The sequence below is a fragment of the Gigantopelta aegis genome, chromosome 4, assembly GCF_016097555.1.
Source record: "Gigantopelta aegis isolate Gae_Host chromosome 4, Gae_host_genome, whole genome shotgun sequence".
In the NCBI taxonomy this organism is placed as follows: Eukaryota; Metazoa; Mollusca; class Gastropoda; order Neomphalida; family Peltospiridae; genus Gigantopelta; species Gigantopelta aegis.
This window is the reverse complement of record NC_054702.1, coordinates 77,001,266-77,026,863: the sequence shown is the minus strand read 5'-3', so window position 1 is coordinate 77,026,863 and position 25,598 is coordinate 77,001,266. Positions and strand designations below refer to the sequence as shown.

General features: G+C 34.4%; 1 protein-coding gene across 1 annotated transcript in view; it reads right to left on the bottom strand.

Annotated features, from left to right (window-relative positions):
* Positions 1-3,697: 3,697 nt before the first annotated feature.
* LOC121371122 (stress-induced-phosphoprotein 1-like) overlaps positions 3,698-25,598 on the bottom strand; it is a 38,006-nt gene continuing 16,105 nt past the window's right edge. The window contains exons 3-13 of the mRNA XM_041496786.1: positions 22,815-22,956; positions 21,963-22,113; positions 21,307-21,508; positions 20,401-20,527; positions 19,780-19,882; positions 11,002-11,122; positions 9,055-9,151; positions 7,521-7,682; positions 7,081-7,184; positions 5,723-5,886; positions 3,698-5,050 (exon numbers count right to left, since the gene is read on the bottom strand). Coding sequence (XP_041352720.1) covers positions 4,978-5,050; positions 5,723-5,886; positions 7,081-7,184; positions 7,521-7,682; positions 9,055-9,151; positions 11,002-11,122; positions 19,780-19,882; positions 20,401-20,527; positions 21,307-21,508; positions 21,963-22,113; positions 22,815-22,956 — 1,446 coding nt within the window. The 3' untranslated portion in view covers positions 3,698-4,977. The remainder of the gene's footprint in view (positions 5,051-5,722; positions 5,887-7,080; positions 7,185-7,520; positions 7,683-9,054; positions 9,152-11,001; positions 11,123-19,779; positions 19,883-20,400; positions 20,528-21,306; positions 21,509-21,962; positions 22,114-22,814; positions 22,957-25,598) is intronic.

Below are 25,598 nucleotides of genomic sequence, written 5' to 3'. Positions count from 1 at the left end.
TAAATCACCCCAAAAATACCGATATCAATACCGAACCTCAAATTTCAATACCGCCCCGCTCTAAAATAACCCCATTTATAATGCCCTAAAGTCAAGTGTAGTTACGGTTCCTGAAAACCAACACATAATGACAAACTTGGGTACATGTATTTGTTACCATGTCTGGAAATAACAGATTTCATAACTTTTTTTCACCAGTCTTTTAATTGCCATAGTGTGTAATGAGATTACAGTATTAAAAGATTTAAATCACACACACCACTACCAACAAACCTAGCATTTGCCAATAAGATTTAAATACACAATAATAAATATATATATAACGGCTTTTATTTTTATTATGGCAAACTACTGTTCATGACAAACGACATGGTTATTTAGTAACAAATATATACTTGTCAAGTTAACTTTGAAATAATCACACTGTTATTCATAAACTGTTGCAATTGCTGAGAATAACCTATAACTTGGTCCATTTATATGTAAAATATTAAAGGTCAAATGCTTAAGTGACAAGTTAATAATCTATCTAATGACTGATGACAGAGTACAAACATACTACCATTGCAATAATGCTTATTATAAACTAAATTCCTCTTCCAAGGCAATAAACTGAGAATTTTACATAATTTTAGGCACCAAAGCATATCCTCTCCCCTGCACTGCAATGCCATTCACATTTACCCAAGAGAAATAAAGTTCTGAAATGACAACAGTAAGGAAAGGATAATTTGAGATTTCAGCACATTTTTAACTACACACATGTATGTGGCTTTTACTATCTAACATATGGAAATTTCATCTGGAGTGAGACAGAAAACCCAATGCCAACTCATGAGCTATATCTACCAAATAGCAACAAATGATTTTGTTTTAGAAAGAATAGCACATGCCATGGTGTTTGCTGTACCAGTCATGGAGCACTTGTTATGATGGTAGGAGGAAAACAGGTCCATTGATGATAATGTACAAGACCCATTGCACCCACTCCATAAATTTAAAGGGGTGGGTTTTAGTTCAGTTAGTAGAAGACTCACTCGAGATACCATAGGATCGAACCGTGGCAAAACATTTTTTTTTTTACCTCCATCCGAACCAATTGCTCACGACTTGTATAGTATGTGCTGTGCTGTTTGTGAAAAAGTGCATATAAAAAATCCCTTGCTACTAATGTGGTAGTGGGTATCCTCTGAAGACTTACATATTAGAATGCACACAAACACAAGGTTAAGATTTTGTTTTAATGACACATCAAAGAATATTAGTATCAAATATTTGTAATTTTGAAGCATAGTCTTAGAGGAAACCAGTTACATTTCCCCACAAACAGCAACATATCTTTTATATGCACTTTCGCACAAACAGGACAACACAGCACATACCATGGCCTCTGAAATACAAGTGATGAAGCACTGGCTGTGATGTGAGAACTCTGAAATACCAGTTATTAAGTACTGGCTGTGATGAGAAAACCCCCATTAGAAAATGGGTCCACCGAGGAATTCAGTCCTATAATCCAAGCACCTCGAACTAACAGAGCTAAATCCTGCCCCTACATAAATACACAATCATTATTGCTGATTGTATTCAGAGATGAAAATGCAACTTTTTTTTTTTTTCACCATTATGGGACTGACCAAATGATTCCCCACCCCCAATGAATCACTTGATTTAGTATAATAGATTAACACTACACCGTCCAAGATGCAGAGCCCCTCTATTTGAATATAAAATGACAGATTTGAGATCTATTCACTGCAATTTACAGCATGGGTGATTTGACTGATGTAGTTAAACCACGGTCGTAGAATGTTAATTATAAAATACATGACTTCAATGGGGGCCTGTATTCAGCTGTGCCTGACCATTACACTAGACTGGTCATTTAAGACAGAAAATTAGTTTTTGTTACTGTCGTTTTTTTCTCTTGCCATAATAAAAATTTATGCTGCGCTGGTTTCATATAATTATTTCACATTGTAATAAAGCAGTAAATCATTAATCCTAACATGAAATTTATTTCTGAAACCATATAGTGATTTAAAGATACAAACAGCATAACAAAATGTTTTGGTCTGGGTACCTAATGTAAATGTGATTATCTTAGTCTGAATATGCCAAAGTTATTACAAAAATCTATTATTTTTCCTCTGAATTATTCACTTGAAATTTTATAAAGGCACGTCCATTTAGATGTCATTCTTAAATTATCCACAATTACAATAAACACTGTGCTCACCTCAATCATGTCTATGACAAGCACCAATATAGTATTGGATAAGATGGAAAAGTTTGTTTTGTTTTGTTTAACGCCACCACTAGAGTATATTGATTAATTAATCATTGGCTATTGGATGTGGACAAGAAGGAAGGTGCTACTGTAGTTGAATCTGCCATGTTCATATTAAAACAAATCAGAAAAACAGTATAAGGAGTGTGATCGCTCTGGCACCTCATTTTGCTCCTGAAACATCAGTCTTAAGAAATGATTTATAGCACTCCTTTGTTTTTCAAAAGTCCATTTTTTCTTTTTTTTCTTTCACGACGACAACTGGTTATAAATATACCATAAACAATCAATGTCATTAATGCAGACATAGTGCATTTTTTAATCTAAAGTTTTAGTCCTTTTCATGTATTTTCAGTTAACAAATAGCCATCACATGTTCATTCCCACATAAATTCTATTTGGGAAAAACCATCTAGATGGAATGTAGGACCTAAAATATGTAATTGCATATGAGACTATCATATGTTACAGTCAACATCAAATACATGTTGTCGATTCCCATATTAGAAGAAATACTCAACAGGACAAAAAGTTTGTTTTCTTTAACGACATCAAATACATGATGTCGATTCCCATATTAGAAGAAATACTCAACAGGACAAAAAGTTTGTTTTGTTTAACGGCACCTTTAGAGCACATTGATTTATTAATCATCGGTTATTGGATGTCATTTTGACAGTCATAGAGAGGAAACCTGCTACATCTTTTCATTAGTAGCAAGCGATCTTTATATGCACCATTGTACAGACAAGATAGCACATGCCACAGCCTTTGATATACCAATTGTGGTGCACTGGCTGAAATGAGAAATAGCTCAATGGGCCCACTGATGGATATCGATCCTAAACCGACTGTGTATCAGGTGTGCGCTTTATCACCAGCCTATGTCGGGGCCTCAATAGTAACAATACAAGTACTCCGACACAACTAGACCACCAAAAATAATATTACAAGATATTTATCAAGTTTAATCCAAATCTGGTCTGCTTATAAATGCAACTTGCTATGGATGTTTATATCCATTTAAGTCTTTGAACACATTATACAATGATATTTGCAAATGTGTGTATGCAAATGCTGAGCAATATCACTGCTTGAATGTATTGGGCAAACATTTCTTATTTGGTCAAAATTGTTAGAATATGGGAATTTTTTCAGGTTTTTTAAGCAACAAGGTAGTTTTAAATAATGCTAAAATGAACAAAGACTGCTTTGCTACCAACAAATCCGCTATCAGTGCCGAGTAATCCTGTTCAATGATCTATACCACACTGCCAACAATTCTCTGTGCTGAACAACACGGATTTTACAACGTGGCAATGATCTTGTGGTTTGCTACTGAATAGGGTTGGAAATAATTTGAGCTCAAGAGCTCAATTGTACAGAGTTGTCAACAAATACACTAAAGCAGTTTGTTACAAGTTTAATTTTTAAAAGCTGGAAATATGTTTAAACTTCAGTATGTGATCACACAGGTGTAGTTAACAATTAATGTACAACACAACAAATACCACTGGGGGCTGTTCAACAATTATATAATGCAAAATCTGGCATTTTATTACTACCTTCACACATGATGACTGGTAACCTGTAACACAAAGACTACACCTCCCTCTATCCCCTACACCTCCCTCTATCCCCTACACCTCCCTCTATCCCCTGACCTGTCAAACTAACCCAAAACGACCAACATTATTGGATTGTTTGTGAAAAAACTAATTGTTTTATGACAAAAATAACATTTTTAAAAATTCATTAAGGAAATAAATGGCCATGTGTGACTGCATTATAATTTATGAATAAAAATGCTATTGTTTTGAAAACATTATGTAACTCTTTAACAAACACCCTTTCCCTTCACAAATACATCTCTTCCACCCCGGTGTTAATAATGTCTAAAGCTATCAAGGTTGTATCCTGCAACCACTATATGCATTGTCAAGATATGACTACATAAATTTCAAAAATGTCTGTCACTGCTCAAAGATATAACTTTTTGGGATGGAATGACCTTTACACTAGTTATGAACAATAAAGGACTGTTGTATTGTTCAAAATTACAATTTTTTTTTCTTCAGTGGATTGTCTGAATTTAAAAAAAATATTTTGAAGACAATTTAGCATGATGCTAGTCTTGATTCTGGACATATATAAACTTTATTTCATATTCTATGCAGAAATAATTTTGTTACTATTTGGTTAATAAAAAAACAAGAACCACTTCCCTTTCTTTAGATTTAGAAGAGTAACCTGCATCAATTGCCCGTTATGGAGATTTGTTAAGCATTCCCTTTTGAATTTGTTCACCATGGTCTAATAAATAAATGACCATCGCTATATTGTCATCAAAACAGCATTGTAATAGTTTCCAGTTATATACTTCTGCCTCGCCTATAAACAAACTTAATAATCTGTCAATTTAGACTCAAAAAGACTACACAACTAGAGAGCATAAAATGGGCAAAGAATGACTTTCTAGTTTTAGTTCCTGCTATATATTATTATTATCAATTTTAATTAACAAACAAGCAAAGAGCCACATTAATGTGGTTTGGTTATCATTATTATTATTTGTATTTTCACAAAAACATATCAGTCACAGAAAAATGAATGGATGAATGAATGTCTTCGCCGTGAAGTATTGTGATTGAGAATTTTTTTTTTTTTTTTCAAGATTTGTCATTTCGTCAGTGAATTGCAATAATTCCCACTTCCATCAACTTTTGTATTTTGGCTGCAACAGCAGGATTCTTCAAATGTCTGTAAAATAAAAATAAAATATTTTAATACATATTTTGAATTGATTAATTTTACAAGTTGCTACCCACTATACCACATGCATTGGCTTCAAAAATTCATATTTTCCACCACTGTAGATGTCCCATTTGTTGAATTCAGAAAGTTGTCTTTTTGGTGTGTATGTGTGTGTTTAAATGTCCCTTTTATGTAACTGTGGCGATTTACAGTTAAAATATGATTTTTTAATAATGTTTTTATTTAACATGACAACAATAATGATAGCCGATCTGATAACAAATATTTACTGTAATAAAACACAGTGGTGAAGAATAATGGAGTGAATACTGAATATCTGACCACAAATGCACCTGTAACACTGATTTAATTTATAAATTTGTTTTGGATAATATTAGACTATAGACAAAAAATAACACTAATACTTTCCAACACAAAATAACTTTGAACTCTTCAGCTGGAGATGTTTTTAATTACTGTGTTGTGTTATAGTGCATATATATATGTGTATGTGTGTGTGTGTGTGTGTGTGTGTGTGTGCGCACAAGCATAAATGCATGTGAAGGACACACCAACTGATGAGAACTGCAAATTGAAAATCACCACCAAATCTTGATTGAAAATCATCACCAAAGGATGTCTGATATGTAAAATGTGGTCCACTATAACGAGACTCACTCTCTAACAGCGTCGGGGTCCTTGGTCATCTGCTGTAAGATCATGTTCATGGCCGGGTCTTGAAGAATCTGCTGTACTTCAGGGTCAGCCATCGCTCGCTTCCGTACCGCGTCAGGGTCACTGTTCTCAGCCAGCATTGCCTTTCTGTAACCGTCAATCGCTTCCTAAAATATTTTAAGCAAAATTTTACTTTTTAAAAACTTGATTAATAACCTTTCTGGAAAGTAACAATTTCCATTACAGTGAGACCTTGTTAATCAATATTAACATAAACAACCGATATATTAATCTTTCCAAATATTCAGTTTCTGTGCATTTATAGGTATTTTAAATCCTCATTTTACAAGAATGATAGATGACCGTGAATGTCACTGGTAATTTCAGCCGGTTTTTTTAACAAAACAAATGAATGTCATAAAGAATAAAACCTACAGAAGGGACATAATATAGTATTCAGTGTGTTATCCCATCCCTATATACAATGGATAATTTTTGCAATGGCACTCTTATGATGTATGCATTATTTTATTGTTCCAGAACCAGAGTTTAGAGAAACATCTCTTCAACATGTTTCCTATAAACTTAAGGTAGCTCAGATATCCTTGTTTCTTCCAGGTTAATACCTTAAAAATATGAACTGTTGTGTGTCCCAGATGATATTTTCAAGATGAAACCTTTTGAAACGATAATTACGAGCAAAAGTTGAAGTTTGTTTTGTTTAAATACATCATTAGAGCACACTGATTTACTAATTATCGGCTATTGGATGTTAAACAATTTGTAATTCTGATATATAGTCTTGAGGAAATCCACTACATCTTCCATCAACATCAAGGGATCTTCTATATGCAGTTTCCCCACAAACACGACAGTACATATGAACTTTGATATACCAGTCATGGGGCACTGGTTGGGTCAGGAGAAGCAAGAAGTTTTTTTTGTTTAACGACATCACTGGAGCACGTTAATAAATTATCGGCTATTGAATATCAAACATTTAGTAATTTTAACTCGTAGTCATCAGAAGAAACCAGATAAATTTTTTCATTGTCTGCAAGGGATCTTTTATATAAACTTTTGCAGACAGGAAATCGCATACCACGGCCGTTTGCCAGTTGTGGTGCACTGTTTGGAACGAGAAAAAGGGACAGGAGAAAACCTAATCAGATAATGGTTTACTGAGAGGGTTCAATCCTGTGACCAGTCTGTATAGTCAGGTGAATGAGCTAGATGCTTCCCCTAAATATAAATCTTGCTTATGCCATAAACAATGGGGAAAAAAGAAAAAAATTCATTATTCAGAAATACTATTTCTAACAAAAATATTTCTCAATAAATCATTTTTTAAAAACATTAACCTGACAACTGGCATCAAGATCGAGAGCTTTCTGGAAGGCTACTGCAGCTTTAGTCGTTTCTTTCATAGCAAGAAGACTGGCTCCTTTCCGTAAGTAACCTTTAACTGAAAAAAAAAAAACAGTTTAGTGTTCCAGACTATAAGACTTGAATACAAAAAGCAACTGAGATAGAACACTATTCAAAATTTTATATGTAATAAAACTCCAAAGATTTAACTGATAATCACGATTTATTTGTATTGAGTGTTTTAATAAAATTGCACCAATTTGTTTTTGATGGTGATTAATAAACAGAAATATTAGAAAATGACCACATGATAATGTGTCTCAAATTAAAGTAACTGTTAACTAAAAGTGGACTGAATAAACAAATTCAATGTCAATCCCCAGATTTCTGCAATTCTTAATGTTATGAAGTTATGTTGGCAGCTAATACATACTGAATGTAGGATCAAGTCTTATGCACGTATCACAATCCCTTAGTGCTAGTTCGAACTCCATCAGTTTGGTATAACAGGCTGCACGGTTGCTGTAAAGTTTAGGATCATCAGGATTCCTTTTAATTGCTTCAGTGTAACATTTTGCAGCTTCAGGATACTTCCCTGCAAGTGGATAATGAGGAAGAGAGATTAAATCGTACAATTATAAAAACTGCCATTGTAAAATGTTTCTGAATAACAAGGCCCTTTTAACAACTAAAGTTTGATGTTAAATACATTTTCTTGTTTAGAATATCAGTGATGGTATATTCAGTGTGTTTCTGGTCATCCTAAAGTCCGAACCACATTGCTAACAACTGCGATAAGTTACTCTCCTACCTTTAATTACCGTTTGATTCCACCCACATTTTGTATAGACAGACATTGTGAAAAAACCATTACACTGACATAGATTCTACACACTAAAATGTAACCAAGTCCTCTATATCGACCTTGCTGAGAGCTAGGAAAAAAACATGTAATTTTTTTACCATCTACCATTTTGCTTTTTTATGGAATACTACTTCAAGAGGGGTGGAAGCCTCTGAAGTATGTAATGTAATTAATATAATGTCATGATTACTGCCTCTACAATATCACGTCATGTTGTTAGATTATGTCACATCCTTCCACCCCTCATGGAGAGTATTCCACAAAAAAACAAAATGGCAGCCTTCAAGCTTTTTATCCTAGGAGATTTCAGTGATGTTGATATAGGTGACATAGTTACCATCTAGTATTTGGAATCGGTGTCATTGTTTTTTAACGATTCTGTCAGGACAAAATCTAAACGTAATCAAAGATAGGAGTAATTTATCAGTGGTTCGGAATTTAGTGTTTATAGTAGCAAAACCTTCTTTTTACTTTGTAATATATATATATTTATACATACAAAATAATTGGGAGGTAAAAATCCAGTCTCGCCTTCTGAAACACCGTGTATAATACAAACGCTGATATTTTAAACAAGAACATTTTATAGGTAATATTAGTCATTGAAAATGCTCTGTCGGTTGAAAACATGTTTCAATAGCATCCAACTCAGGACAGTATGTTTAATAGTTAACTAGGATATTGGTTTTAGCCCACGATGGTAAGAATGTATTCTGACCAGAACACCCCTCACATCCTTCACCATTGGCCAGTTATTCTTTTTATTCTGTAATCCAACAAATAATAAACAAATTTAACAAGAGTAATTTTTGTGTCAATTGTTTATGAAGTCAAATGGTTCACTGATTTACAGATTACTGGTTCAAGGTCATGTGTCTATATAGTAAATTTCAATAAATTTAAAATTTGAGATTTAAATTAGAAGAAAAAAACCTACAAGAATTCCAATTCCACAGAATTAAATATGTTACCTAACAAGCTGAGCACATTCACAGTGAAGGTACATCTTGAAGGCTGTTTTTTTTTTTTTACTCAACCAGAAATATACAAAATACCAGTGGACTGGTTCTTTAAGAAATACTAAGAAAACAACTGTTAGTACCGTGCTGATATAACTCATTTCCCTTCTGTTTTTCTTGTAATGATAGTTCTGGATTAACCATTGCTAATCTTTCTTTTTCTTTGATTTCCTTTTCCAACTGAAAGTCAATAAGAAAATACATGTATATCAGATGAAATTACTATGATTTACTAAATAATTGATAAAGAAAATGGCAAACATTTTAAACATTCATTAGGCTCTTGTTCTTAAAAATGGCATTTTGGTTTATGTCAGCTAAAAAACATTAATTAAAAATTCTAACACTGACATTATTCCAATTATTTGTAATTTATAACAAAAACACCAAACTACAAAAAACCATAAAAATTATTACCGTATATCTTCGCCTATAAGTCAAATTTTATAAGAGGGTAAAAAAATTTCACCAAAAAATATTACTGTTTTGGGGATTATTTTACGAGTTTTATTGTTGAAGTATGCCATGTATTTATACTCAAATATGTTAATTTGACACATTTATTTTTTATAACCTATTTATTTTGGCATTAGAACGGTTTTGGTTATGCGAAAAGGTGTGCGATCTCATTCACATGCCAAGACAACAGTCCACTTAGTTAAATTAACAGTCATGACTAATAGCAAAAATGTAAACAATACTAATTACCTGTTGCCGGAGTTTATTTTGAAATGTGGTCACTGGCATTAATGGTTGTTCAAACAATGTTTTGTTGGTGATTAACTTCATGAATATTACTGAGCTTTCTCTTAAAATAGACTGATCTCTGCAGTTCACTAGAGCAATAGGGACACACATCATTTGGTACTTTCCAGAGTTATCCTCCTTACATGTATTAATATGGCGGCAAAACATGATACTTTCAGTTTTATCGTAGTGATCTGTTGTCAGTGTTTATAAATAAAGTTTTTGTCTGTGCACAAAACCATCTGTACAGTACCATACAGTAACAGTCAAACAGCTTTCACTCTCTACTAAGGGAATATTTCGTTTTGATGCTATGTAATAATGCTAGTTTGATTGGAATAGTCTGATTATATTGCGATGTACAAAACGTGAAAACCGAAGTTTGTAAAATAATTTTCTTTTGTTCAAAAATTGTACATTATTGTTCTCATGTGCTGAAAATAAGAATTATTTCAATATTTGTAAGTTGTTTTTCATGGGTCGACTTATAAACGGGTCAATAAAAAAAATAAGTTTTCAGGGCTTGAAATTAGGGCCCCCGACTTATAGCCGAGATCGACTTACAGGCGAAGATATATGGTACTTGTTTTATGGTAGATCATTGGAGGTTTACTGTAAGTTGATTGTACCCCAGCCCACTACCGACCCTGGTCGTGCTACCAGTGCTCTTTTGCACTGGACTAGCGTGGGCGGTGCCTTCTTCTACAAACCCAAAACCCTTTTCTGGACAAAGGAGCTGGAGTAAGTTGACACCTGTGCCCATGACAGGCGTGTGCTACAACAGTTTGCTATGAATATGCACATTAAGCCCTATGACCTGACCAGCTGACTGTAAATTCCTCCTCTGTAATGTTTTTCTTAAATGTTTATCAAAATGGGTTACTCTCTAATTTTCAAGGCTTGATATGAATGACAAATTAACAAGAAATCATACACTCACTGCATCATCTATAAATATTTAACTGCCAGTACTCACAAAGATACATACTATTTTGCAACAAAATCTAATGATGAATTAATCTTGTACTAATATGGATTCACAACTTGATAATAACATAGCTTTAATTATTAACCAACATGAAATGAAGTCTTAGATAAAACAAAGAGTTAAAAAAAAGACAGAAAGAAGGAAACTTCAATCTCATGACCGTAACAGGAAACAGAAGACTCACTGGAGGATTTTAAGCTATCCCATTGGCTGTTGGGGTGTTTGGATCAGTCTATTGTTCCAGAGGTAAAATGTTATTAGTATGAGGTTCGGTTAGGTTGAAAAGAAAATTTACCTCATTAGATTTCTTCACCATTTCTGGAATTCTGTGTTCTGATAAGGATTTATCATAATATATTTTTGCTTTATGTAGATCATCTTTTTTCAAATATGCATTTCCAATACGTGCAAGAGCTCTATAAAAAAAAAAAATAACAGATTAGACGTAAACATGTACAATACAGTCGCTAGTAAGTCTTAACATTTGTTTTTTTCCCACCTAATGTTACTCCAGTGGTATGAAAATGACAGAATTTATGCAGTCATAATCCCTAGGAGCATATGACTAAAAAAAACCCCACTATATAATCCAGAACAATATTTTCTTTCTTTTTAAAAAAAAAAAATCCAACAAAAAATACTTAGCCTTATTTTCATTTCATCTGTAAACAAATAAAATTGGAATGCAGGGTTAGCTCTGGCACTTGCCAAATTCGTCAATTGTGAATTTTGAAAGCAGCTAGCGAATTTTATTTTAATTTGGCAAAATAATTTCATGTAATTGACATTTTGTAGAAAATAACTTGATTTCTGCAATTTTTAAAGTATAAAGGCATATTCGGGTGTTGTTTAGGCACACAACTGCCACGCATATATTAGACAATACTTCGGTAGCTTGTTGAATTGGAATGACATCAGTATTACAATGACATCAATTTGCATCTTCTTACAATAATACACTGGGTGCATGATTTCCATCGTCTAAATGCCGGGAAAATTGAAAATTACTAATGCACCTGATAATTAAAAAAACACAAACAATTTAAAGAATATTGATTTGAAATGAGATTACGGTAATATATATTATGTTCCATCACTAAACCACTAAATTCCAATAAGGGCCTTTATATACATGAATTTTTCAGGGGGGGGGGGGGGGGGGAGGGTGAGAGAGAGAGAGGACCACTCCAACATCCCCTCTTGGTTCCACGCCTGACAGACGTTTGTTATAAGATATTTTCTGGTCTATTTCTAGAGTTATATACATTTTATTATTGCTAGAAATGTTGATAGACAAAACAGTGTTATTGAGTAAGTACTGAAATATTTTTTTTATTATTAGTAGATATGCTAGTAGTCTTTATACACGACTTGTGGGAATTTTATAGTGGTCGGAAAAAAACTATACAAGCTAAAATGTGCTAATAAAATATAAAATTGTAATTTAAATATATTGAAATAACTCCACATTTTTGTCAAGAACATACAAAAGTTAATGGATATTACGTTGTACCAAAATAATTTCTATAATGCACACATATACATTAAATTTCACATGTATTTCAATTGAAAAAGTCTTTATTAGGTATAGGTTATGACAAATTTAAATTTTAAGGTATTTGTTCACAAAATATGAGAAAATAACACGACGTCCGAGATGTGGAAAACAATATCTAGCCCGGTGATAACCCACTGTTTTTTGCAGATATGTGTTTTGATATGCTTATAGAATAAATAGGTGAAAAATATGCACTTTTTAAGGGATAGAAATATTTGTAGCATACTCTCGAGTGCCAAATAAACGTACACCTACGTTTATTAAATTTGTGAAAAAATTTTGGTGTCTACGCTTATTCAGCACCCTATGTTTAATTACATCTTTAAAAAATGTAACCCCCTACGCTAATTCGGCGCCCAACGCTTATTACAATTCTTAATTTAGCAAATGGTACCGATTTTCCGCGATCACGGAATCGCGGAATTTACAATTTTCCGAGTTGTCAAATAAAATGCTAACTTTTGTGGTCAAATAATACAGTTATTTATTTATTTATTAATATACATACATTGTTTTTCTGATTGCTTAATTGATCATTTGAACTATTAAGGCACAACAAAGTATGTTACTCTACGACAAAATGTAAACACGTTTACGAACACTGTTATCCGCCATTTTGTTTTTATCGCTCGGCTCGGTTCGGTTCGGTTTTATTCGGTTGGGTAAATTCCAAGGATGCGTTCGATTGAGTGTTCGTCTGTAAATCGATGCAACAATTCTTGCAAGCACTTTATTATATAAATTAATCAATTACACTTCAACACTTCATCTTTTCACCAAACACTGAAGACGGGAGGTACCAAATTCTTAACGGTAAATATGACTTTTTAAGCTGTGTATACTAGAGTAGATAAAGTACAGTTCCTTTAGGATAAGGGGAACTGGCCCAAACTTTATCAACATTCTTTCCTCTTTTTATACATATATATTTTTTTACATTACAAATTCCACTCATTTTAATTACAAATTCCACTCAACCTTTTTATTTTCACTTGCAAATAGAGTTTATTAGAAATTAGCGATAAAAATTAGGCAGAGTTACATCCCCTAACCGCGTTCCAGTTCCGGCGCGTTCTGCTAACAGCTGGCATTGCCGATGACCACAGTTGTTTGTGAATCTTCAGCTGAGAATTATGCATGCCAGCCCCTGCTTTAAAAATAAAGAATGTTACAGATAAAAATTAAGTTGATGAAATTACGTCTTGTTATAATTAACCATGTGTTAAATATAGGAGATGAATCTAGCGAGCTGTCATCCACCCTTATTGTTTTGGTTTTCAAGCCTGGAACTTTTGGATTTTTTTTCAAAGCTGCAATCTCGCCTCACAAAAAATTAATTATCATAATTTCATTTAAACGTACAAACACACTTACAGTTTTAATTAATTGTGTGTGACAATAACACAGTTGTAACAGTTAGATAATAGAAACATACATGTATGTTTATAGTGACACATTTTTTAATACTATGGAATTTACTACAAGTTATTTATTTCTGAGCCGCTTGTTTTCTAAATTAAATAACAATACTTGAATAGTATATTTTTATTATTTCCAAAACACTTATTTTTATTTTTACATGAAACCAAATTCTGTTTTCATTACTAGTCAATTTTTACAATTTAGCTAAATTTCCAGACCCTATGCTAATTCCGCACTCTACTCTTATTGGTTTTTAAAAAAAATTCCACACCCTATGCTAATTCCACACCCTACTTTTAACTGATTTTAGACAAATTTCCAGCCCCTTTGCTTATTGAGCCCCTATATTTATTAGGCACTCGAGAGTATGCCTTTAATAGGCAATTTGGCGAAATGTTTTGCTCATCCAGAGCTAGCCCTGGAATGGCCTTATTTGGCACATCAGTAAGCAGAATAAGCTAAAGTATGAACACCTGTAGAGTTCAACAATCTATTTCTGTAGCCATAATATTCTATTTACTATGGGTGAGATGTAGCCCAGTGGTAAAACGCTCGCGTTATGCGTGGTCAGTTTGGGATCAATCCCAGTCAGTGGGCCCATTGGGCTATTTCCTCTCCAGCCAGTGTACCACAAAAAAAAAGAGAGTAGCTCACGAAGTGGCGACAGCGGGTTTCCTCCTTCAATATCTGTGTGGTCCGTAACCATATGTCCGACGCCATATAACCGTAAATGAAATATGTTGAGTGCATCGTTAAATAAAACATTTCCTTCCTTCCTTCCTATTTACTTGGGCAGGATGTAGCCCAGTGGTAAAGCCTTTGCTTAATGTGCAGTGTTCGAGATTAACGGTATCCTGATATCCTGGGGATACCAGAATTTAATTTTGGATACCAGACTTCAAGAACCCAGTATCCCACCAGTCATGACTGTCTGTTCTTGTGCAAATATGCAGATCTTTATAGCGGTGTGTGTGTGTGTGTGTGTGTGTGTGTGTGTGTGTGTGTGTGTGTGTGTGTGTGTGTGTGTGTGAGAGAGAGAGAGAGAGAGAGAGAGAGAGAGAGAGAGAGAGAGAGAGAGAGAGAGAGAGAGAGAGAGAGAGAGAGAGAGAGAGAGAGAGAGAGAGAGAGAGAGAGAGAGAGAGAGAGAGAGAGAGAGAATATGGCAGAGTGGCCAGTGAATTTATATGAGCGTGATTCTGATCAACCAACAACCCTTTTCATGTAATTCTCTCACCATGCGTTTATTCCCATGCCACTGTATATATTACGTATTATGTATTTTGTATCAAGTACTATGTATTATCCATTAATCATTGCGCATTATGGCGGCCACCTGTCCATGGTGGCCACCCTGATGTCCCCCCAATGAATTTTACTATATATTTTACCTCTGTATGGCAACCACCTGCTCAACGCAGCCAGCGGCCACACTTTTGTCATAAAAAAGCGAAAATGAACCTGCTATCGCGGCCACAATTGTTTTTTAGTGCAAGTTATAAAGAAATGTTGGCAATCGTAAAAAAAAAAAGTAAGATGTTTTTGTTGATATAACCAATTGGCTTGATAAACAGCGGTCCTTTAAAGGTCGTCGGTCGCTTAGCTGTGTTCGTTAATTAACAAGTGTTTTTAATCTGGATTAACGGTGCGGTGTACTAGTCATCGGCAGTGGTCATTAAACGCAGTTGATAAGAGGGTATCTAGCCTAAAACAACTGGAGTTAAATGTGTCAACTCTAGAAGGAATTAAATATTTATTTTCAAAATGCCACCTGAACCCAGTAAGCCGATCGCGTTAACGTTGGAACAGAGAGTAGAGGTCATTAAAAAATCCGAGAAAGACAAATTGAGTGCTAGAAAAATTGCTGAACATTTTGGGGTGGGTAGAACTCAGATTGATGGCATTTTTCTAGAGAAAAGCGGAGGTGTTGGCAGATTATGATAACAACCAGCCCTCTGACAGAAAAAGGCAGAGAAAACTTACAGGCAATGAGGATATTAACATGTTGGTTTGGAAATGGTTCCAAGATGCCACTGCTCGTAGAATAAATGTCAGCGGTCCACTGATTAAGGGCGTCAAATGGGTGGCTGGATTCATTCAGGCATAGGCACAACATCGCCGCAGGTACACTAAGTGGGGAGCGAGGTGACGTAAGTGACATTGCAGTTGAGGACTGGAAGTCAAAGTTGCCTGTGGTGTGTGACGGGTATGCTCCTAAGGACATTTTCAATATGGACGAGACCGGTCTGTTTTACAGGGATACAACAAAGGCAACCCTTAACGTGAAAGGTGATGAATGTGCTGGCGGTAAGCGCTCTAAGGATAGACTGACCGTGGCACTATGTTCAAGTATGACCGGAGAAAAAGGTGTTCCTCTAGTCATAGGAAAGTGCAAGAAACCATGCTGTTTTAAAAACATAACACCAGAATCTCTACCAGTAACATACACCAACAACAAGAAAGCATGGATGAACACCGGATTGTTTGAGTGGTGGTTGCAGAGATTTAACCGCAAGATGAGACGACAAGGAAGAAAAATGTTACTTTTGTCGACAACGCCCCATCTCACCCTGCAACTCAACTCAGTAATGTGAAATTAGTATTTCTGCCAGCAAATACCACTTCCAAATTGCAACCGATGGACCAAGGCATCATACAAACAATGAAGCTCACATACCGGAAAAGACAACTACAGCACGTGATCTCTGCCATGGAAAAGGATACAAGCAAGTGTGGTTCACAGCTTCTGAAAGAAATCAACATTCTGCAGGCCATCTACTGGATCCACAATGCATGGAAACACGTGGAAGCATCCACCATCCAGAAGTGCTTCGCAAAATGTGGGTTCAAAGATTCTGAAGTAGCTATTAGTGCAGCCAGTGACGTCGACACTGACGACTTGGCTCTAGTTATATTGGCCAAGTCAAAGCAGCTGTTCAACTGTACATTTCAAGAGTTGGCCGACTCAGATGCCGGTATTCCAATCTGTGAGGAAGGATCTTTGAACTGGACCAGACCAACTTCGGAACTTCTGAAGAACTTGGAGCCATCCCAATCATCAGAAGATGTTAGCAGTGACGAAGAAAGTGTGGATACTACCACCGTGTGTTCTCTGTCAGAGGCCGAACAATATGTTCGAAAGTTAAAAGAATTTGGACTCTTCCACAGTAAATGTGATATCGTAACTTCTGTGATGGAACTTCAGGAAAGTGCGTCAAACATGCGAGTTGAAAATACGTGCAAACAAAGCAAGATACGTGACTTCTTTAGCAAGTGAACATTAAAGGATAATCAGTGACTTTAATGCACAGAACAGTGCTCCATTATTTTGTTGTTTGTTAAATATTCTCTTTTTCACTTAATAAAATTTCATATAGATGATAATTTTTTGTCTTGTTTTTAATTACGTTTTTGCACATGTATATGGCTCCTTAATAGTTCTACTGCAACATACGTGTAATTGTTTTTAAAAATTCGGACATATATGACCTGCATATGGCGGCCACCTCTCTATGGTGGCCACTTTTGTAATGTCCCACGAGTGGCCGCCATAGACAAGTTCGACTGTATATATATATATATATATATATATATATATATATATATATATATATATATACACACACACATATATATATTTATTACATACCCATTAAATCTTACTATATAAATACAGCTCTGAATACAAGAATTGAATACAACTTACCGTATTCAACTCAACTGCCGGAACTATACCGTATTCAACGCTACTATTTATAGCACATGGTTACCGGGAATGCCCTTCGCGATATGTAAACAAAGTTTGTGCTTGGTTTGTTTAAAATGTTATTTTGTGGAAAATTTGAACTGAAAACAGATGAAAACTGTGACAAATATTTACAATTTAATGAGCGCGATACCAAAACTTGAGACGGGAACACTACTAACCAACAAGCTTTCAATCCACGATAGTTAAGGTCGATGACAGTCACTTTTTGGACCCTTGTTTTGGCTTCGTTACATCGTACACGATTCTTATTCTTTTTCAATAAATAAAACATCTCGAACCGTAATTTTGTGATATGATATATTTGACAAAAGGTACGTTTTATTTCTTTCATCTTTCAAAACTTCAAATTAATATTTTGTCCAGAATTATGAAAAACAAGAAAAAAAGTACCGACCTGTAAACAACCTTGTCTGCTTGTTATAGGAATTTGACAGGGGTCACAGTTAGTAGACTAGTTTTTATTTTAATGTGGCGCAGCATTGCAATAATATAGCTAATTTTGAATTTAAATGACGTCAGTATTCCAATGACGTCACTTTGCATCTCCTTACAATAACCATAAACTGGGTACATGACGATTCCTTTTTGAAAAAATTCCAATGTAAATTGCTATTGATTTTTTTTTCTTCTTAACATTACTAATGTACTTGGATGTCTTTGAACAAAATCTTGTGATTAAAAAATTGCACCTTTTACGAAATATGGATTTCTAGTGAAATTACGGTAAGATATGCTATATTTATTGTGTACGAAGCCAAAACTAGGGTGCGAAAAGTGACCGTCGTCGACTTTAGCAACAATGCCGTCTCCTCATGTAGAAAACTTGAATGAACTGTCCACCAGATTATTCAGTGGAGCGATGATTTATGGAGGCACATTTAATATAAACTTAAACTTTTCAGCAACGAATAATTCCATGAACATCAATAAAAGAAAACACACCGATGACGACTCAGACACTGAGTGAACAATTCTTGACATTTTTCTTCGTCGATAAAACTGGCACGCTGAAGGTTTTCTGACGTATTACGAGCAAATTAAATATTATATTGTTCGTGAATTTTAGCTATTACATTGTCTTTAAAAGGCATTTTAAACAATATCATTAAAATTATAGGTAACTTTTCACTCGTTCTTTCTTATTTCTGTTTATTGTTTAAACAGAACTATATTCCTATGTATAATAATTGGTGGTTCTTCGGTCCCCGTAGTAACACAGCTGACCTAGTTGTGTAAATTTAGAAATCCCCGTCATTAGCTAGCAGTGTTACAATTTCTAAATTATTATTTGGAAAAAAAATTCCAATTTAGGGTATGTAATAAATACAAAACTACATATATGTGGTTTTCCAATTTCTGTATTCAACTCGTGTATTTCCTGCTGGAAACCCCTCTGCCTGCGGCATCGGGGTTTCCTGCAGGAAATAAACTTGTGGAATACAGAAATCAGAAAACCACATATATGTAGTTTTGTCTATGTATCAGTATTTTCGAGCTTGTACCCAGTCTAATGCTATGCCATAATATACCCCCACCCCACCCACCATCTCATACCCAATCTAATGCTACACTTGAGCAATAGCGGCGTAGCAATAGACAGGGAACCGCTAAGTCGCTATTGTTTTTGTTTGGTGTTTCCTCCCTTCAAATTTTATTTGAGATATTGATTCCACGTCTGCAGAAAATTGATACAGGTAGGTTATCATTAATAATGTCAGAATAACTTACAAATTACTGCTAAATATTAATTTATGTTAGTATCATTCAAAAATAGATTCCGTTTGATTGCAAATTTCACGAATTCCATGATTGCGATTGCAGTGTTGCAATAGACTTGGAACGAGAACAGTGTCATCCAAGTTTGTTACGATGTTAGTTATGAATTTCATTTAAGTGGAATACTAAATTTTCAGGTGGTATACCTGATTTTGAAATGTTAGTATCCAACTGGGATATTGCCCCAAATTTTTAATCTCGAACACCGATGTGCGGTTGATATGGAATTGATTCCAATCGGTGGGCCCATTGGGCTATTTCTTGCTCCAGCCAGTTCACCACGACTGGTATATCAAAGGCTGTGGTATGTGTCATACCGTCTGTGGGATGATGCATATAAAAAATCCCTTGCTGCTAATCAAAAAGAGTAATTCATGAAGTGGTGACAGCAGGTTTCCTCTCTTAATATGGTGTGGTCCTTAACCATATGTGCAATGCCATATAACAGTAAAAAAAACGCGTCGTTAAATAAAACATTTCCTTCCTTCCTATTGACTAATATAGTGTTAACTGGAATCAACTATAGTAGCAAAATGCATAATCTGTCTTACTTGGCAATCAATTTGAAATCTGATCTTTGTTCTCGGCCAAATTCTACAGCCTTTTCACATTCTTCAATACACTTGTCATATTCCCCTTGTTCAAAATACACAGCTGAAACAAACATTAATTACTATTTTGTATTTTTTGAAACATGACATTGTTACCAAAATATGACAAGATTGTTGACAAGTATATTGAAACAAGCTTTGCTACATTTAAATAAGGAGATTAAAATAACACAATATATGCATCTTTTTAAGTCCCACACGACTTTCGGTTTTGGTAATCATCAGAACAAAAAGAATATTGTACATAAAAGACAATAATACTTAGACCACCTACTGTATATGAATAACAACATTTTTAGCACTAAAATGCTTTTCAGGTTTTCATTTTTTACAAAGCAATCAGGAAGGTATTACAGAATACAATATATAAAAAAAACACCCCAAAACCTGCCCTCTTTATACATATTAAATGAAAATATTGTTTTTTAAAACCTTCCTCACACATAAAACATTATAGATACAAACTGATGACCTTTGATTAATATTAATGTATTTTATGAAACAAATTAACATACTAACAACCAATAACAATCAAAAAGTAATCTGAACAAAAATATATACCTGCTTTATTGGTCAGAAGTGTGATGTTAGTGGGATCAAGCTCAAAAGCTCTGTTGTAACACTGGAGTGCTTCTTCAAAATTTTTCTTCTTGTATGCAGCATTTCCTTTTTCCTTTTCCTCTAAAGCCTGAATATATAGATATAAATAAATTATCCAGTTCTGCCATAAGGAACACCACACTGACAATCAAAACTTCTCAAGTATTGTGCATTTAGTATAAAAAACCCACCTATTAAACAACAAAGCAAGCAGATGTGCAAATAGCCGAAAAAAACCTGTCAGCGGTTGACCAAGAGACCATCCTTAAAGAAAATGTTGGTTTGTTGTAACCAGATCCACCAATTTAGCAGGGTCATATTACAATCAAAATGTTATATTTATAAATTCTTAATTCAGATGAGAAAAAATATCATAGATTGGGCGGGGGAGGGGGGGGGGGGGGGGGAGAGAGGAAAAAGAGAGAGAGAGAGAGAGAGAGAGAGAGAGAGAGAGAGAGAGAGAGAGAGAGAGAGAGAGAGAGAGAGTATCAAGAGTGCAAAGTTTTTGTCATGGTTACAGCAAACACCATTTTATGAAAGGTTGGCCTAAAAGATGATGTTGAAAATAGGCAAAATGCACAGTGATATATGATGCATGAATGAAATGAATGCCAATCTCTGGTTGGATATAGTATTAGTAAAAGAACATACTCAAAAATGAATTATTTAAAGTACTACAGATTTTACAATTAAATACACCAAAAGGCTTCCTGAACATTCTTCAATACATAATCGCCTGTTTGTGATTGTCACATCACCGTTGACATTATGAACACAAAGATATCCTGTTGTCAGAATAAACAAAGACAACTGCTGTCACCGGGGCAGGCCAGTCGAAAATGTCAGGATGGGCAACGGGCTAACAACCTCTTTCTGGTCAGATGTCAGTGACGATGCTGATGATGATGTTGACGAAGAAGATGATGTAGTTCCATTTGTTGTAGGTTTGTCATTCGCCATGGAATCATTACTGCTTGAGTGTTCTCTTTTCTCCTCTGTTGCTTTCTCATCAAATTCCAGTCCAAGTAAAATTCCAAGTGTGGTCATGATCCGAGGATCTTGCATGTTCCTACAGTGAAAATATTCAAGAAAGATATTTTTTCATTACTAACTCAATTAAAAGAGCTCTATAAAAGTTGCACAATGCAGGGAACCAGTTTTAGAGATCGCTACATAATTTTAAAACATTAAACAGTGGTTGCTAATCAATTTTCAATGGACTAGAAATATCGCTCATCAAGATTTTGAAAACAAAATATTCCCTTCAGTGTCGAGTTACAGCAAAAAGTATTTATTAATTTTTATTATAAAATATAAAGATTATCCATTCAATTGCATTGTCATAAAAAATTACAACTTAATCATTTTATTTATCAGTACAAAGAAATTGCTTTTATTGGGCATGATAGTCGTAATATTACCTTTTCTTAGCGTGTCTCAAAACAGTATATATCAAACTGACGAAGTCACCAATGGGAATTTCTTTACATATGAGAGAGTAAATGAATGAATACGGAACTCACTGAAGTCCTCCGGGACTTTGCTGCATCAGCTGGATCATCATCCTGTAATCCGGCTGCTTGAGAAACTCGCGAGTTTTTGGATGAGCTTCGAGCCTAGCCATGAGATTGGGATCAGCAAATGGATTCATCATTGGCTGACTTTTACCTGGACCTGAAATTTAACAGTATTCAATTCCAGGAGATGCAGTTTTACATTAATGTTTACAGTGGTACAGATTAGTTTGAATCATTGACCAATATATACACTAGTTCAGTTATTTATAATAAAAATATGATTAGGTCATGCCCGAGGAGCATTTGGTGGGCCCACTGAAATGTTTTTCTGTATCAGTCGTAAGCTGTTATGTGTTATCCAGGATTTCTATCTGTCGAAAAGTACATACCAAACATCCCATACTGCTAATGTGAACTATTAATCTGAAAGAATAACCTACCAGCTGGTCGCAAGTTTCTTCTTTAACATATCTGACGAGATATTGCTAGTCTATCTTAATAATTATATAGTTAATTGCTTGTTCATCAATCCCAAATGTTAATAAACATTATTTACAAAAATTATGAAAAAATTTGCAAAGCCTTTTTTAGACTATCACAAAAGTAACTTGAAAAGATACTGGAAGTATATCTTAATAATAATATAGGCAATTGCTTCTTCATCAATCCCAAATGTACAAATGTTAATAAACATTGTTTACAAAAATGATGAGCTGAATTTTCAAAGCATTTTTTTTTAGACTATCACAAAAGTAACTTCATACATTTACAAATCTTAAACATCTGTGTTTAAGAAAAACACGCTTTGTAAATTCGGCTCTATATTTTTAAGAATTATCACAAGTAGTGCAATTCTACCTGTAAGGTTGTTGCTGGCCTCTTTAAGTCCATCTTTCAGTTGCTTGTTTTCGGGATCAAGCTTCAAACCTTCCTTGTAGACCTCAGCAGCCTCATCAAACCGATTCATATAAGACAATGCTGCACCTTTACGGGAGTAGCCCTAGTGAAACAACATTAGAATGGTTCACAGAGCACGTCATTTCATACCTACTTGGATCACATTTGAGATTGTCTTTAAAAACACAAAACATTTTGGAAAGTATCAACAATATCTCTTGATGACAATTGTTTAATGTCCCTGTAATTTTAATACATGTATTTGGGTGGGTTTTTTTTTTTTTTTTTTTTAAATCAAATTTTAACATTTAGACCAGCTTTAATTACAAGAATAGAAATTAAGATTGTTCTACACTCTTTTCTTTTGCATCTGAAACAGTATATCATGGTATCAGATGACAGCAGCTGAACAAATATGGACAAGAATTTTACTGCATCATTTTTGTGTTCTAAGTAATAAATCCATGCACTCATTTTGTGTAACAATAAATGATGACCAATTTGACTAAAATTCTCCAAACATTGTAAATTAATGTTTACGGTTAGCAGTCATGATATACGTTTACAAGTATTTGATATCTAGCCCATGCTAAAAATTATGTCAATATGGAAGATATGGTAAGGACAAAAGAAAGTGATTTAAGTAGATTTTTAACTGTTATTTGTACAGTTTGTAATTATAACTTCTTCAATATTAAGTTTATATTTTGAGGTTCACGACAGACACCTAGCGCAACATTGTTTTCTGGCTTTGGTTTTGCAGGGCACAATATTTCACACGAACCGCCGTTCTGTTCGCGTGTCGGTTACGTCGTGACCTGTAGACGTTCAGAAATTGAAACTTGCAGACTTCACGATTACAGTAAGTTTATTCATGCAGACATACTACTAGTATTCCGACACATGTTTTAGACTGATTTTTAGATACTTGATGTGCAGCAAACCAGTAGCCAACAGTATATTTCAACGGTTGTAACTTGCGACCAAAGTCTCGGTATAGAGTCGAGCCAAAAGTTTTAAAGAAATGTTCACGGACCGCTAAGGCGCCTAAATTATCTGCTGCTATTCTATCTCTAAAGGAATATATGTAGACATAATATTGGATTGCCTATAATTTTACAAAGGTTGAAAACTGTTTTAACGTAAACAAAAATGTCACAAAAGCTGAAAAATACTAACATCGCATAATGAGCTTTAAATAACAAACATTTCGAACGTCACTGAAGTATAGAAGTACCAGCGATAAAGTGAAAGTACCATCGCCACCTCAAAATATTAGTGTCAAATTGTGGTCTTTCTTTTTATGTTATTATAAGATTTATTTTTATTAATCAAATCATGCACCAATGAGTAGCCTGTTTTATAGTTCAGAGGAACTGGACATTTGTTGTTTGGGATTTTGGTGGGTTTTTTTTTTTAATCTGCTGTATACTAAATTTTACAAATTATCAGTGACAAATGGTAGCCTTTATTTGTTATTTATATTAAATAAAATTATTAGTCTAATCATGCACCAGTGAGCGACAGTGTTTTGCATTATTCTTCAGAGGAACCAGGGAATGGGCATGTTTCCTACCATCTTCATAAATCAAGGCTAATATTCGTTCCTCGTATTCAGCCTTGATACATGTCGTCAAGAAATCGTGCCACAAAATGCTTAAATTTCATTGGATGCGATGAGATCTGATTGCAACGAATCGCAACGCTCCTTATAGATTCCCTTGTTATTGTAAACAAAGATGGCAGCGTCAGCGTCGTGGAAATGTGTCGTGTTTGTCATGATATGTTAAAAAAAAGGTTTCGGCGGTTAATTTTTGATATAGTTTTCAAGATTGTCACATGTTACCGATGCTGTGATTGGTCAGCGATGTCATCGTGTAAGGGACATAATCGGTGTTACAAATTTTCTTCCAATAGAGGGCGCTAGTAGTGGATATCAGTAATCTTGACTACACGTCTCAAGGCTGAATACGAGGAACGAATATAAGCCTTGATTTATGAAGATGGTTTCCTACAAATATATCTATTTTGTTTCAGTACTGGGCTGATATTAAGTCCTTTTACAATAGTGTTAACTTCAGCAAGCTGCACAGAGGTTCTAGAATACGGTGCCCGAGAAGTGGCAAAATAAAAATTACTTTTTGCGATCTCGATGGCAAGTGGTGAATAATAATAATAATAATAATAAATCAACAACGCTACGATCGTACGAGAACAAAGGAAACATCTCCAAGTCACTTCTTTTGATTTACAAGCATTAAAAACTTTAATAAAACGTTTTCTTTTGTATTTTGTTTTAACTTTTTTGTTTGAGCTAAAAATTATGTATTTAAAATATAATTTCAATGTAACTTTGAGGTAACCGATCAGGTAATCCACAGGTTACGCAAATATAATTCACGTAACCAAACAATTGGTTACCTAGGTAAAAACCACGTGAACCGACTTCCGGTTACCTCAGATTTCGAAATATTGTCCCCTGGTTTTGTATACAATAAATATAACAACATATTCAATGGCAATTTTTTAATATGATACATTTGAGGAATGGTACTTTTTTCATTTTTTTTAATTTTGTGAAAAACCCCAAACAGTGCTGTCTGCTCAATGTGGAACTCAGAACTAGTTTGACAAGGGTCAAGGTAACTAGACCGTATTTTGTGTTTGTTAATGTGGCAATGCACAGTAGTAATAATAATAAAACTGCTTTTAAATTTGAATGTTAGTATTCTAGTGACATCACTT